Source organism: Anolis sagrei, chromosome 2, assembly GCF_037176765.1.
Source record: "Anolis sagrei isolate rAnoSag1 chromosome 2, rAnoSag1.mat, whole genome shotgun sequence".
Lineage (NCBI taxonomy): Eukaryota > Metazoa > Chordata > Lepidosauria > Squamata > Dactyloidae > Anolis > Anolis sagrei.
The window spans coordinates 95282029-95297518 of NC_090022.1; the positions used below are offsets into that span (position 1 = coordinate 95282029).

At 39.1% G+C, this 15490-nt stretch overlaps 1 protein-coding gene across 1 annotated transcript in view; it reads left to right on the top strand.

The window, feature by feature from the left end:
- The first annotated feature begins 4080 nt into the window (after window positions 1-4080).
- HSPA4 (heat shock protein family A (Hsp70) member 4) overlaps window positions 4081-15490 on the top strand; it is a 29636-nt gene continuing 18226 nt past the window's right edge. Inside the window, exons 1-3 of the mRNA XM_060765202.2 lie at window positions 4081-4527; window positions 12368-12425; window positions 14311-14451. Coding sequence (XP_060621185.1) covers window positions 4421-4527; window positions 12368-12425; window positions 14311-14451 — 306 coding nt within the window. The 5' untranslated portion in view covers window positions 4081-4420. The remainder of the gene's footprint in view (window positions 4528-12367; window positions 12426-14310; window positions 14452-15490) is intronic.

Genomic DNA, 15490 nt, shown 5'->3' on the forward strand with positions numbered 1-15490 from the left:
GAAAATTCCACAATATCTGCTTTGAACTGGGTAATTTGAGTCCACAGTGCCATATAGTCCAATTCAAAGCAGAACATGTGGGATTTTATTCAGCTGTGTGGAAGGGGCCTAAGATAAAAACTACCATTGGAGCCCTTTTCCTTCTTGAACTCTTTCCATTCATCCTGTGATTATGAAGAACGATATAACTTCAAAATATTGCATCTCAGCTACTTCTCTCTTTATTCCAAGCCCTCTTAAAGCTGTTCTTTGGAACTGTGTCTTTTTATATCTCTTTTTATATCACTGTTTAGTAATTTTAATTTTTTTTATCTTTTTATGTCTCTTTTTATATCACTGCTTAGTAATTTTAATACTCTATAATTACTATTCCCAAAATGTTAATTGTTGTATATACATACTTGCCTATGGAACATGAAACCTGGTTATTTTTTCATATATTTTTTTCTAATTTAAAAGGTTCTATGAATGTGAAGCATATTGCTGAATAACATCAGTTCCTTCAAGACACTTGGTGACAAAATATTTAACAGCTGTTAAGTGTGTTAGCTTTACAGTGACAAAGTGTTAGCTTTCTCTTAACATAAGCATAACAACAAGAAGCTTGAATCCTGTGCACTGGCTGAGCTGAGTAATAGTTGTGGAATTCCAACATGAAATAGTACAATGTCAGGAAATGTCCTTATTCTTTGTCCTTCTGTACTTATTTTATGGATAAACTGACCAACCCTTCTTTGTTCTGTGAATTTAAGTGAATGTCAGAAGTTTGAATATGACGGAAGGAAACTAAACATTCAGTATGTACACCATTATGCAGTTTTGATCTAGAAAATGCACTAAAGAAATACATCCATAGTATCTTGAGGACAAATGGTATGTAATGTGGCATATACAAACTTCCAGGTCAATAATGGGAATTCAGGCATAGGATTGCCTTGGTAATTATGATATTTGGCAACGTAACATGCAGGACTTCATTCCATTGGAGGATGGGGGTCACATTACCATCATATTATCTCCTGTTGTATTAGAAAGCAAATGATATAGTTTCTCATTTTTCATCACATATTGTTGAGCCTGACCATATGTTCCAAAATTATAAGTTTTCAGGTTTATTACATGAGCAATTGCAGCTCCCACCCAATTCCTTTTTTTAATTAAAAAAAAAACTTTTGTGAATTTCGAAATTGCAAAAGAAAAGGCAGGAAAAGTGCAATTTTAAAAGGTCAGACTCAAGCAAGCAAAGTAGGGATCTCCTAAAGTTGCAAATGTTCTTTAATTTTTTATTTCTTCATAATAAATAAATTACACAAATCATAAACAACTAACATTAACAGAAAACATACAATGAATCTGTTAAACAATTAATAATTTATTTTTATACATTTAACCTCTGTGCACCCACCACCATTCTTCTACTGACCTTTTCCCAAAATGCTAATATTTGATTATTTGGCTTTATTCCTTTTTCTTTGACAAATATATATTCTAAGAATTCACCCCATATTGCCTCAAAATCATTTCTTTTTGTTAATCAATTTTTGCATTTTATTTCACAAGTCAGTTTATCATTTATTGTGATGTTCCACACCTCTTTGTACCAATCATCAACTTTGTATTCATAATTTCATTTTAATTTTTTGGCTACAACTAATCTTAGAGCAGTAACAAATTATTAATTATCATTATTTGCCATTTTAATCTTATATCTTCAAAATTTAATAGGTGCTATATATCTATTTTTGGTAGATTAATCAATAGTATATAATTAATTTCAACAAATATATTTTCCAATTTTTTAATGTTTTCACATTCCCACCATAAAGGTATATAACTCCCAGTTTCCTTATTGTGCCTCCAACATTTTTGTAGGTTGTTTCTATTATAATAACTTAATGTTATTGTCATCTCCAAATTGTTTTGTAACAATTCTCTTTAATTAGTAGCCAAAGATAAGGCAGGAAAAGCGCAATTTCGAAAGATCAGAATCAAGCAAAAACAAAGTAGGGATCTCCTGGAGTAGCAAAATTTCTAATGAATCCATAATTTTCAAAAAGAAAAAAAAACACTGCAAGGCAAGGATCAGGCGGCTAGAGTTTAGGAGACTGCCAGTTCATCACTGTTTCATAGGAAATTGCTCATAGGAATGCACATTCCCACATGTCACCAAATTGATATGGGCAAATTTGCCAGGTTCCATCCTACGTTATTTGCTGTTTTCCCCAGTTTTCTGAGCTCAGGAAACGATTTCTACCCATCTTCTCGCCTCTCACACCCTCCTGTTTATTAACACTTTCTCAACACATCACTGAGCATGACAGCCACAAGAGGGAAGGTCTCCCTGGTCCTTACACACAGCCCTATCCCAGAATATCAAGGCAGAAAATCCCACAATATTGGTTTTGAACTGGATTATCTGGCTGTTAGGAATTGTGGGAGCTGCAGTCCAAAACACCTGGAGAGCCGAAGTTTGCCCATGCCTGATATAAAGTCTGTGTAATTATAAGAGGTGAACAGTGAGGAGTCAATAGTGGGGAAAATACAGTAGGGCTCCAATATCTGATACAAGGCCATGGCTTTTTTTGTTGTTTATCTGTTCAGTCGCCTCTGACTCTTCATGACCTCATGGACCAGCCCACACCAGAGCTCCCTGTTGGCCGTTGTCATCCCCAGCTCCTTCAGAGTCAAGCCAGTCACTTCAAGGATGCCATCCATCCATCATGCCCTTGGTCAGCCCATCTTCCTTTTTCTTTCCATTTTCCCCACCTCATTGTCTTCTCTAAGCTTTCCTGTCTTCTCATTATGTGGCCAAAATACTTCATCTTGGCCTCTACTATCCTTCCCTCCAATGAGCAGTCAGGCTTTATTTTCTGGAGGATGGACTGGTTGGATCTTCTTGCGGTCCAAGTCACTCTCAGAATTTTCCTCCAATACCACAGTTCAAAAGCATCTATCTTCCTTTGCTAAGTCTTCCCTATGGTCCAGCTCTCATGTCCATAGGTTACTACGGGGAATACCATTGCTTTAACTATGCGGACCTTCATTGCCAGTGTGATGTCTCCACTCTTCACTATTTTATCAAGATTGGTCATTGCTCTCCTCCCAAGAAGTAAGCGTCTCCTGATTTCCTGGCTGCAGTCTGCGTCTGCAGTAATCTTTGCACCTAGAAATACAAAATCTATCACTGCCTCCTCGTTTTATCCCTCTATTTGCCAGTTATTTGTCAGTCTGGTTGCCATAATCTTGGCGTTTTTTTTAATGTTTAACTGCAACCCATCTTTTGCACCTTCTTTTCCCACCTTGATTAGAAGGCTCCTCAGCTCCTCCTCACTTTCAGCCATCAAAGTGTTATCATCTGCATATCTGAGGTTGTTAATGTTTTTTCTGGCAATTTTAACTCCAGCCTTGCATTCATCAAGCCCCGCACACCCTGGCTTAATGCTATGTAATGGGAGTTGTAGTTTTACAAGGTCTCCTCTGCCAAGCAGTGCTGGTGCCTCACCAAACGACAACTCCCTAAATTCCATACCATTGAGCCAAAACAGTTAAAATGGTGTCAAACTGTATTAATTCTGCCGTGTAGCTGCGCCCTTACTCTGCATTCTCACCATGCCCTCGTTACATTGGGCCGAGAAGACAGAGATGACCAGACTTCTGAAATTAAATTGAGTTCTTTTACGCCGACGTCATACATGACGTCATCTCGTTGTGAGGGAGAGCAAGAATCTCTCCCCCCCCCCCTTCCAATGGACAAGGGAAGCCGGGAGTCGGCTGCTTTAAAAAAAAGAGCATTAGCACGTAGGCGAGAAAGCCTACTGCGCATGCCCGAGATTGAAACACTGGCGATAGGCTTCGGAAAGGCCACCCTTGAGTGCGGAGGGGGTGAGGAGACCTGTCAATCATCCCATTCGAAAATGGAGTCTCCTCCGAGCATGCGCAAGGGCCGCTTTTGAAGGCAAGCTGGCGGGATCCTCTTCCCTCGCTCCCAAGCGGCCATGCTTTGAACTTCTCGGCACATACCGGCAGGGGGCGGGGTTTAATAGAGATTAGCCTCGGCAACCGCGCGAGAGCGTACGCCAATGCGGACAAACTCTCGCGAGAGGACTTCCCGCCTCCCCCTTCTTCTTCCTCTGGACTGAACAGGATCTTTCGAGATCTCCGGTTTTTTTCCCCCCTTTCTCTCTCTCTCTCACTCTCTCTCTCCACCCCTCCCTCCCTGTGTCCCTCTCCCTCCCCCTTGCGCGTGGAGGCGACCGGCGTCGCGCGCCGCTGCCCATTTAAACAGGCTTTTTGAGCGCTCGCGCCTCAGTCGGCGAAGAGGCGGCGGGCGGGACGGTTGCCTGCGGCGCCGCGGCTTTCCCTCCTTTGCCGGCCTTCTTCGGCTCGCCTCTCCTCCCGAGGGCCCGGCCTCTTTGGCAACATGTCGGTGGTGGGCATCGACCTCGGCTTCCAGAGCTGCTATGTGGCGGTGGCCCGGGCGGGGGGCATTGAGACCATCGCCAATGAATACAGCGACCGCTGCACCCCGTGAGTCAACCGAGGAAGGAGGGAGGGAGGGAGGGGTCCTGAAGGGGAAGGAAAGGCGAGGGAGGCATGGGGGGGGGGGGGCTGCGCCAAAGAGAAGGAGCCGACCAGGCCGCCTTTTCCGCCAGACACGTGCCGAGAGGCATAGCCCTGAAAGGGGCGGAAGAGGGAGACGCATAGGCCTGGCCCAGTGGCTTGAGTTATCATGGCTCACCCGTATGGAATCCTGGGAGTTGCACCTCTAAAGGCCTTTGGCCTGTTAACCAAACTACAACTCCCACCACCCCATACCGTTGAGCCTTAGCAGTTCTAACTGCGGTAAGTGTTTTTGGATCTCAACTCAGCTGCATTAGTTAAGGAGCTGAAGTCAAAGGCCTGGAAGGACACAGACTTTGGGAAACAGTGGTCTAGAACCCATGCGGCAAACTTCAGCCCTCCAGGTGTTTTGGACTTCAACTCCCACCATTCCTAATAGCCCACCGACATAGGAATGGTGGGAGTTGAAATCCAAAACGCCTGAAGGGCTGAAATTGGCCCATGCCTGGTGTAGAAGCACCCTGTGGCTCTCCAAGTCGCCCATTGGCAACCACGTTGGGACACACCCTTGGTTCCAGAACACAACTCCTGCAGTAATCATGCAATCTATTCTGTAGAACAGGAATGGACAAACTTGGGCCCTCCAGGTGCTTTGGACTTCCAACTCCCACAATTCCTAACAACCCACTGACTTAGGAATGGTGGGAGTTGAAATCCAAAACGCCTGAAGGGCTGAAATTTGCCCATGTCTGGTGTAGAAGCACCTTGTGGCTCTCCAAGTCGCCCATTGGTTGGGACACACCCTTGGTTCCAGAACACAACTCCTGCAGTAATCATGCAATCTATTCTGTAGAACAGGAATGGACAAACTTGGGCCCTCCAGGTGTTTTGGACTTCAACTCATGCCATTCCTAACAGCCGGTAGGCCAAAACACCTGGAGGGCCCAAGTTTGCCCAAGCCTGCTCAGAATGAATGCAGTTTGACACCACTTCCGCTGCTATGGAATTAGAGGAGTTGTAGTTTTACAAGGTCTTCAGCCTCCTTTACCAAAGAGCTGTGCTGCCTCAGCAAAGTACAACTCCCGCAATCCCATAGCATTGAGCCATGGTGGTCAATTCTGCAGTGTAGATTCACTCAAATTGTCTCAACGTCAGAAAAACATGTATTAAGGTAAGTCAGGAATGATTGAAGGCACACAACAGCGGCAACAGCCACAGCACCACTAGGTTCATATGGTCTGTTGGAAGGGAAGGAGAACTGTGAAGGATCCAGCTGAAGGAACCCAAAGCGGGAGTGCCTGTTCATGGAGGTCAGTGGAATCCAGTGTCACAGGCCTGAATTTAATAAAATGATGCAGCAGAATCTTTCATTCATTTAGGATAGTTCACAGAAAGATAAAAGATAGCCTTCACATTTTTAAATGCAGTTTGAGCATCTCTTATCTGGAATTCCAAAATACTAAAGAATTGTCCACAAGGGTGCTGAGATAGGGAGAGCTTTACTTTCAGATTGTTCCGTTTACACAGTTTCACATACAAAATTATTTTTAGAATTTCTGTATAAAATTACTTTCAGGTTATGTGCATAATGTGTATATGAAATACAGGGTTAGTCAAAATGCATAGGCCAATAAGCCATTCAATTGAATGGCTTATTGGCCTATGCATTTTGACTAACCCTGTATAAATGAATTTTGTGTTTAGACCTCATGATGTACATATATACAACTGCAAGTATTCCAAAATCTGAAAGAGGCTGGGGTGGCCATCTGTTGGGGGCATTTTATGCTTTTCCTACATGGCAGGGGGTTGGACTAGATGGCCCATGTGTCTCTTCCAACTCTATGATTCTATTCTATTTATTTATTTATCTAGTACATTTCTATACCGCCCCTCTCAGCCATCCAAAGCACTTTTAGTCCAAAGTCTTTTGAGTAAGGAACACTCAATCTGTATCAACAAATTCGCTACTCTATAAAACTTTCATAAATGCTAACTGCTTTATCAGATGCCTTAAATTGGAGAGTTAATATACACTAATTTGGTATACAGGCATACATGCCTCTGTGAACAATTCCTCTGATAAAGATGCTTCTTTTTACAAAGTCCTTTTTATACCACTCAGCCGCCTCCTTTCGTTTTTGTCCATTGTTGCTGTACATTTCTTTTCAACATTGGCATTGTGAGTGACATAGATTATCAGTATTGGTTTCAAACAGTGTCAATAGTAGACAATTCAGTGGAGGTCAATCTGGGAAATAATCTGATTTTGTTCTAGCTGAACTTGTAGCTTTGTATGACTGCCTGCAATAGGTAAGGTAAACAGCAGCTGCCTCCAGAATCCTTTATTCAGTATGTTTGAATAGCAAAACTGAGATAAAAGGGCAAAGCATACAAGCTTATCACATCAGATTCATGGTGAAAATACAGATCTAGAAGTTTGGCCACCAAAATGGAAATCTTACAAAAAGAATTTTAAAAGTAGCCCTGGATGCATTTTGGAGGAAACATGTAAGTGGCCTCTAGATTATTCAAAGCAATTTTTTTTACTTAAGTAAAGCTTACCTGACATGGCCCAATTGCTTCATTTGACATAGAATCATAGAGTTGGAAGAGACCTCATGACCCTTGCCAAGAAGCAGGAAAATCACATTCAAAGCACCCCTGATCCAGCCTCTGTTTTAAAAGCCTCAAAATAAGGAGCCTCCCCTACACTCCAGGGCAGAGAGTTCCATTGCTGAACAGCTTTTGCAGCCAGGAAGTTCTTCCTAATGTTAAGATAGCATCTCCTTTTCTGTAGTTTGAAGCTATGGTTTCACAGCTTAGTCTCCAGGGCAGCAGAAAACAAGCATATTGTTAGTTTAGGATCCAAAGTTTACTGAAGCATTTTGAGTTGCTCTTCTGTTTTGTGAATTGAGACCCTACCACCATTATTTTCATGTTATTCCTACCTCTGGTACTTTTTTTTTTTTTTTGGTTAAAGAAGTAGTGCCCAGGAACACACAAACTTTGTTAACTGATATATGCCTGTATATGGTCAAACCTGAGTGGATGGAGCATTGTAAACTATGGGTTGCTGGGAATGGGAATACAAAAATGCAAGTAATGATATAAATTTATGTTTTAGGATATTTAGGCATACTCAGATTACAGTTTATTAAATTGAGAGCAGATAAAAGCTGTACCTAAGGTACTAATTGTCCAGACTTCCAGTAATTTCCCAAATAAACTCTAATAAGTACAGCAGTTGTTAGCCAGTCTAGTATTTCCTGACTCCAGGGGCGAAGGGAGAGAGTAGCAGTAGTTCTTTTCTTTTACACTACTGCTCAGATAACACTACTGTTAGTGGATTGGGAGCTGTCTGACAAACCATACCTTATTTGAGAGTCCATGCCTAGTCCTTCATCATATTAGAAAGGTGTATCAGGCTTAAGTACAGCTCTGTCTTAGGTCTCATGTTGTCTAATATCTTCATAATTAACTTGAATAAAACTATTCATTCATCACCTTTGCAGATGACAGCTAACTAAAAAGTGTAGCTAGAAGACAGAAATAAGATTAAAAATAACATTGACAGATTGGAAACCTTGCCCAAAACAAATTTCAACAGAAGCCTATGTTTAGGCAGGAAAAAAGTCAGTGTGTGGATGAATGCCAATAGGCTTGACAGTCATATGTATATGAAACATCTAGGGGTTATACTGGGCTACATGCTGAACATGAGATGACAATGTGGTGCAGCAGTGGTAAAAAAGGCTATTAGAGTTCTAGGTTGTAAGCTGCTCCGAGTCCCCTTTGGGGAGATAGTGGAGGGGTACAAATAAAGTTGTTGTTTTTTTTTTTTGTTCTAGCAGAAATTTAGTATCCAGAACAAGGGAAAGTATATTAGCATTTTTTTCATCTCATTCTTTGATTCCTTTGTTTAATATAGTACTGCTCTCCATCAGTTTTGACAGTTTTAAATTGAAAGTTGTGCTTCCAATCTATTCTGTTCTGCTCTTTGGCCAGGTTCCACCTGGAGTTCCATGTCTAGCTGTAGATCGCACAGTTTAAGAAAGATATGCCTGATGGTGACAACTATTCAATAGTGGAATATACTGTTTTAAAAGTTGTGCAGCTATTCCCTTACTATAAATGTTTGAGTGGAGGTTGAATGGTCATTTATCATTAATTCTTTACCTGCAAATTTTCTGCATTGGCAAAAGTTTGAACAAAGTTAATTCCAACTCTACAATTCTATGAAGGATTTAGCATGTCCTAATGTAGCTGTATCCTTTTATTAGGAATCCACAGAGTTACTATAACTATGCATTCTTGAACATACTTATGCTAGTTATTTGTAGTACATGAGTGGTCTGAAAAACAAAATCAATTTTCTACCATATCTTGTAGACTTCTGTTTCATTTGGAAGCAGTTCTTCTTTACCAAAAGACTAGCTAGAATCATGTACCATCTTCTTTGTTGGCTTAACTTCTCCTAGCCTGACCACTCACCAAAAAAAAAAAAAAAAAGCCTTAACCGAAGTCATTCAACTGTACTCTGATCATCAGCACAATTGACCTTGTTCACCCCATGCAATTGGTGCTCAATAAAGTAGATCAGAGATGTGTTATGAACATAGCTATACTAGTGACCATGAATACAAAACAAGCACAGGTAACTGTTCCCTGTACATGATTGTCAATCGAGTTTTTGACACTTTTGCCATGATTGTAACTTGTCCCCTCTCTACGTTACTGAGCATCAGCTACATGGGGAGAAGGAGGCCATTCTCCCAGAGTATGATTGAATGATACTTGGGGAGGGTGATATTGTGTTTATGTACTGAATAGAGCTTTATCATTGCTCTTTTTATGTTTAGCTTCGCTATTCTGTTTTATAATAGAGTGGATTTTATCATCTCAAGTCTGTAGAGGAAGAAAACATTTGTTAGTGTTTTCTTCACCGATGCTTAACAGAAATATTACATTCTGCAGTATTACTGTATATCTTGTAAACAGCTCTATTCACCCCTTTCTCCATCTCATTTTTTAGTACCATTCCCTGACACTTTATGCATCAGCATCATACTCTGCATTGTCTAAGTGAATTGCACAGGGCACTCTTGGATTAAGGCTGTGTCATGTACTTTTACATCTGTTGGTGTAACAACAGATAATTGTCAGTACTGACTTTACTAGCTCTGACAAAACACATGTACATTGCCTTCAACCAGTGCATCCCAAATTGGCAATGACAAAAATAAAAATAGATTTACAAATCCTCCACAGTGTTTTGTTGCAATTGTAGTGTTGGAAATGAATGCTTTAACTTATATGTATGTTTGTCAAAAACATGCTCCTCAATTCAGTAGGAGTTTCTTGCAAGTCAATATTCCCAACATTTCAAGGTTAAATCCAGTTACAGTCACAAATTGCGTAATCACATTGAAATCAGTGAGATGTACTTTAATGTTTCCTAAGAAGCCCAGGCCTTTTCAATGGGTCTAATCCAGTTCAGACTGAAATTGGATCTAACCTTCAGTTTTTCAGCACAGTCCTACTGGTATATAATTTTTAAAAATTCACTAGATTTATTAGAATAGCACTTATTCTGTGATTGGTGAATTTAGGCCTGCACTATTAGAAATGCAACTTTCTTTGTGCAAAGGGATCTTGTAGCACCTTTGAGGCTGACTTGTTAGCATGATAATTAGGATACCATGTTACTAAACATCTATTTATATTATTTGGACAAGATTTTGCAAACAAGCACATAGCTGTGACACTGTGGATATGCTGTTATGAGGGATGGAGTTGGTGCATCGCTGCTGACTGGTGGGAGGGACCTGGGTGTGTCATCCTGCTGTTCAGTGCTGTACAACTCCCATCCTCAGTGCAGCATAGCCACGTTGAGGTGGGTCTGTGAAGTGGTACTACAATCATAAATATGAATAGGAAATAACATTGAAAACCTTTTCAACTAACAGATGTTGGCTTTTGTATTAAAAATTGGGCAAGTTGGATTATGAAATTGGAGTCAAGACCAATTTATGAATATGTCATAGCAAGGTGGCTTAAAGAGTCGTACAGGCTTGTGTTCAGCAATGTAGAAATGCAACAGAAAGCAATGGAGAAACTTTGCCAGATTCCTTTTTAGATCTTTTTTTTTAAAACTGCATGAATGGTTGTAACTTAGCCTTCTTCTACAGCTAGCATGGGAGTGTAGCCTACTAACTTAATAAGAAATATAAAAGACAGAAAGAAATAAATTGAATGCCAGTAAATTTTGTGGGCTTATTTACAAGGCTGGTGTACTATTTGTCTAGAAGAAACAGTTACTCACCCAGTCAATGCTTTTCCAAGTATGACAGGGTTTTGCTGTTGCGACTAGTCAGAGAGCCAGTGTTAGCATTAGTACAGATTAGAAACCACAGATATAGATAGGGTAGTCTCCGTAGAGAACCAGTTCAACCTAGATCTCCTTTTCCTCTTTGCATACTACATCCAGGGTAATGAAGAAGCTTAATGAGATCTCCTCTATCTTTATTACCCCATTTATTCAAGCCCTTTAAAGCATACCTTGGATTGGCTTATTCTTGGTGGTTATCTCCTCCCAACCCCCCTTTGAGCTCAGAACTCGTCTTCCTTTGATCTCATCTTCTCCTACGTTTCCTTTTTAATTTTTGTTTTTAATTAATTGTACTTGGATTTAGCTGGGTTGTAGGAGAACTGTCATCCTGCTTTTGCCCCCGTGTTTTTAATGACCTCTGCCAACTGATCACTTTTATTCACTTTCCAGAGTTTGAAGGGATCCTGTGTTCAATTTTATGCAGGTTCCCTTTCTAGTTAGATATATTTATTGAATATTTCTCTGTAGTAATCAGAAGCTTCTTACTTAAAATTTACAGTCAAGTTAGTTGTACCTGTTCTCCCTTTTCTGAGCAAATTACTTGTATGCCCATAGATTGCACAATTTTTATTAGTAATTCTTTCCCAACTGAACCTCTAGCATGTCTGTTAGGTTCTTTCAGTCTTCACTATTTTGCTTCCCACATCTCCTTAACAGAATTAACATATTAGTTTGGGGCTGATCAGATTTTGTACGTGAACAGTGTTTCTGCTTTTTATAATAGTCAAATCTTTTCTCCCAGATTTGAGGAGAGGGCTGTGAATGGGGCACATATATTCAAGGATTTTGAACAGCTTTATTCATATTAAATAGGCTTGCATCCTTTAATAGAAATTAACCAAATTTAATATCTTCTTGGATAGTTGGAAGATCTTATAAATCATGTATGACTTGGATCCTAAGTTATTTGCACTAGATAGAGTGTTTCTGATTTCCTCTTCTTTATGCAGCTTTCTACATGCTATTAAAATCTGCTTTGGGGGGTTGGAGGACTTTTAGGAAGGGTGTTTATAAAATTCTCCACCTGTGCACAGACAAAACAACTTAGGATCTAATTCATTAAAGCAATGAATAAATACAATATTTATTAGAGTTCATACATATGATAAAACAGGCAGTACTGTATGAGGAAAATCTATGAGAAAGTTGTATTGTTTAATCTTATCTATATTCCTTTAATTCTGAATCATAAGCTTGATCAGCCCAATACAATGTGGTGTCCCACAGAAGCTAATGCCTTCTTGAGGGCAGTTTTACTTTACTTTACCAGTATGACATTACCAATATTAAATCCATTTTAGAGCTTTATTATTAAGGAGTACATTGCTCAAGCTTATTCATGCTTTGCTTTTATATTTGAATAAACTGACATGTTACAACCTGTGTCTTGAATTAGATATTTTCTTCTCATTCTAGGTCATGTATATCCTTTGGACCTAAGAATCGTTCAATTGGAGCTGCAGCAAAAAGTCAAGTAAGGATTTTGTATATTCAAGAATTGTTTATATAACTGCAATATTGCTAAAAGAGGGTTTTTAAAACACAGACCGTTAGAATTAAAATATTTGTTTCATAATATAAACTTGTTAACCATTTCATTCACAGGCTAATTTTTTTTAAAGACATAGTTATGTTCGTCTGGAATTTCCAAAGGATCTTGAAGCACTTTTTAAGATTGAGAGATATTGGTAGCATAAGCTTTTGTAAACTTAAGTCTCCTCCATCAAATGTATGGCGGGAAATGCTTGGGAACAAACATTTATGTGCAGGCTGTGTATGTGAATAGCAATAGAAATGCAAAGTTGGTGGGTATGGTGATGACAAGTTCAATTTTAACTATGGATCTTGAGGAACAAAGACAGGAGGAAAGATGTTGTCTAAAGCCAAGGTGAATAGATAACCATATAACTTGTTAGAATGTAGTTGTAGTGCTGGCTGGGAACCAGAAATGAAATGTGATAAACTGGTTAGGAGTGACTTCATAAAGCTGGAGTTTTAACTGGTGTTATAATATGTGTAATGTGCCAGGGAACTATTGTCTCTGTTCAACCCACTGCTGATAGACTGGAATTTGTGGGCATATTTTAATTCCCGTTTGTGCATACCATGAGCTACCAACCTGGCTGGCTCCTTATCTGCTGAAAACCAATACAAAGGTATTGCATTTAAATGAATTAGAGTATAATATTCTTTCTCCGGGGAGATGTTTATCAAGATGTTGAAACCATTAAATTTGACAGCACATATCAAAAGACATACATTTTTTTAGTACCATATTTATGGCATGAGTTTAACAAAAGTGAATTGGTTCCCCATTGCGATAGTGTCATTGAGATATTTGCTTGTGCAGAACTAAATTCTGTGTTTCTTAACAAATGAAATCCGGTGCATGGGATTCAAGATTTCTCTATTTTTCTTTTCTTTCCTTATTTCTACATCCCTGTGCTACTAATTTTCCCTTAGTGCTATAGAAAACCCAATATTTTCATTTTCTTCTTGTGAAATAGTCAACAAAATGCTGATTTTTTTTTCAGATTTAGAAGACTGGTGATTCTAGAAGCCTAGTCAATTTGTCCATCTCTGATCAATTTGTCAATTTCTGCCAGCACCATCATTTTTGTAATCCCTAAATCTTGAGTGGGAACTTTTTGTTTCTGGTAATCGCAAATAATGAAAAGCTCTCCTCTTGTTTGGTGAATCCATAAATTTATATTTATAGAAAGCATCCTCAGGGTTCTCGTTCTTGAAATAGTAGATTATCACCCTCATCATGTGGAGTGGCCTGTCACTGTAATTTAACTTTTTATTTTTATTTATTGTCTGAGATGAAAGTTCTCTGCAATCCTGGTATTTCCTATTTCAATTGGATCTTTTTCTTTCTGAAAAAGTATTTCTCAACTCCACACAGTTGATAAACCCCCAGGGATGTCCCAGTGTTTAGCTAGCTTGCTGAAACACTGCTCACACTTCAATTTCTTCACCGGAGGTCCTAGCAGATATTGAAGTGTTCCTTTTAGCTACAGCATTGAGTATGATGGCCAATCATATGTTCTTGTTCTTTATGAATGTAGTTCATTTAGATAGGCTAAATTGATTCTATTTGGTAAATGACTGTGTAAAGTTCCTGAATGGTTATTGGTTGGGGTATAAATTGTAGGATAACATATTTTAAGGGCAATGTATTTTTATGTCCTTCCATGTAGCTGTGCATCTTACTGTGTTGTGTATGTACTTGAATATTATAAAAACATTTATGATGCACAATATGAAAGAACAAAATGCGTGTATCAGGAAGAATAATTGAAGCCTATTCTGCATTGCTGTTCTGCTGTATGACAATGAACTCACTTCTTTTTAAGGTAATTTCTAATGCAAAGAATACAGTGCAAGGTTTTAAAAGATTTCATGGCCGGACATTTTTGGATCCCTTTATTCAAGATGAAAAAGCAAAACTTGCTTATGAACTTGTCCAGCTCCCATCACATTTAGTTGGCATCAAGGTGAGTGTTCCTCTATATGAACAAATGGACATTTGCTTGTACTATAAAAACGCAATACATTTTAGACAATTTGACAGAGATAGAGTAGTAGAAGTGGTGAAGTAATGGGGAATGTGGATTTCTCAACTTCAGTGCAACATTTCTGGATTCAGCCTGAACAAAACATTTTGTTCAACTTTGCTCCCTATTTAGAAGAGGTCATTTTCTTTCTTTTCTCTCTCTTTCTTTTCTTCTTGTCATCATTGAGGGAAAAAGTATGTGCTTCCCCCCCTTATGTCATTTAGGGAAGGTGTGAAGTCTTTCTTTTTTTAAGCAACTTTTAACTGAAGCCAGGCACTTCACGGTCATTTGGGGGATTTATATTGATTATAACTTTTATTGTTTAGAATATGGAAGTTGCTATGGAGGAATCTTGGATTTTTAAAATCTGATTTTAGTTAATGTTTATATGTTACTATGTATATTTTTAAAGATGATGTGAGCTGCCTTGGGTCAGCTCTGGAGAAAGGTGGCATAGAAATCTCTGAAATAAATTAATAACTGTATTGTCGAAGGCTTTCATGGCTGGAATCACTGAGTTCTTGTGGGTTTTTTCGGGCTATATGGCCATGTTCTAGAGGCATTTCTCCTGACGTTTCGCCTGTATCTATGGCAAGCATCCTCAGAGGTGAGGTCTCAGACCTCACCTCTGAGGATGCTTTCAATAGATGCAGGCGAAACGTCAGGAGAAATGCCTCTAGAACATGGCCATATAGCCCGAAAAAAACCCACAAGAAAATTAATAACTGTATCTCACAAGTTCAAATAAAGTACAGTTGGCTCTCTGTACCCATGATTCATTCACTGATTCAAGCATCCATGGCTTACAAATATTCTCTTCCTTAAAAAAACAAAAAACAAAAAAAGAAACTTTGACTTTGCTATTTTATAAAGGGACAATATATTACTGCACTATTGTATATAATAGAACTTGAGCATCCACAAAATTGGTATCTGTTGCGGGTGCTTGAACCATACCCCAGTGGATACTATGTGCCCA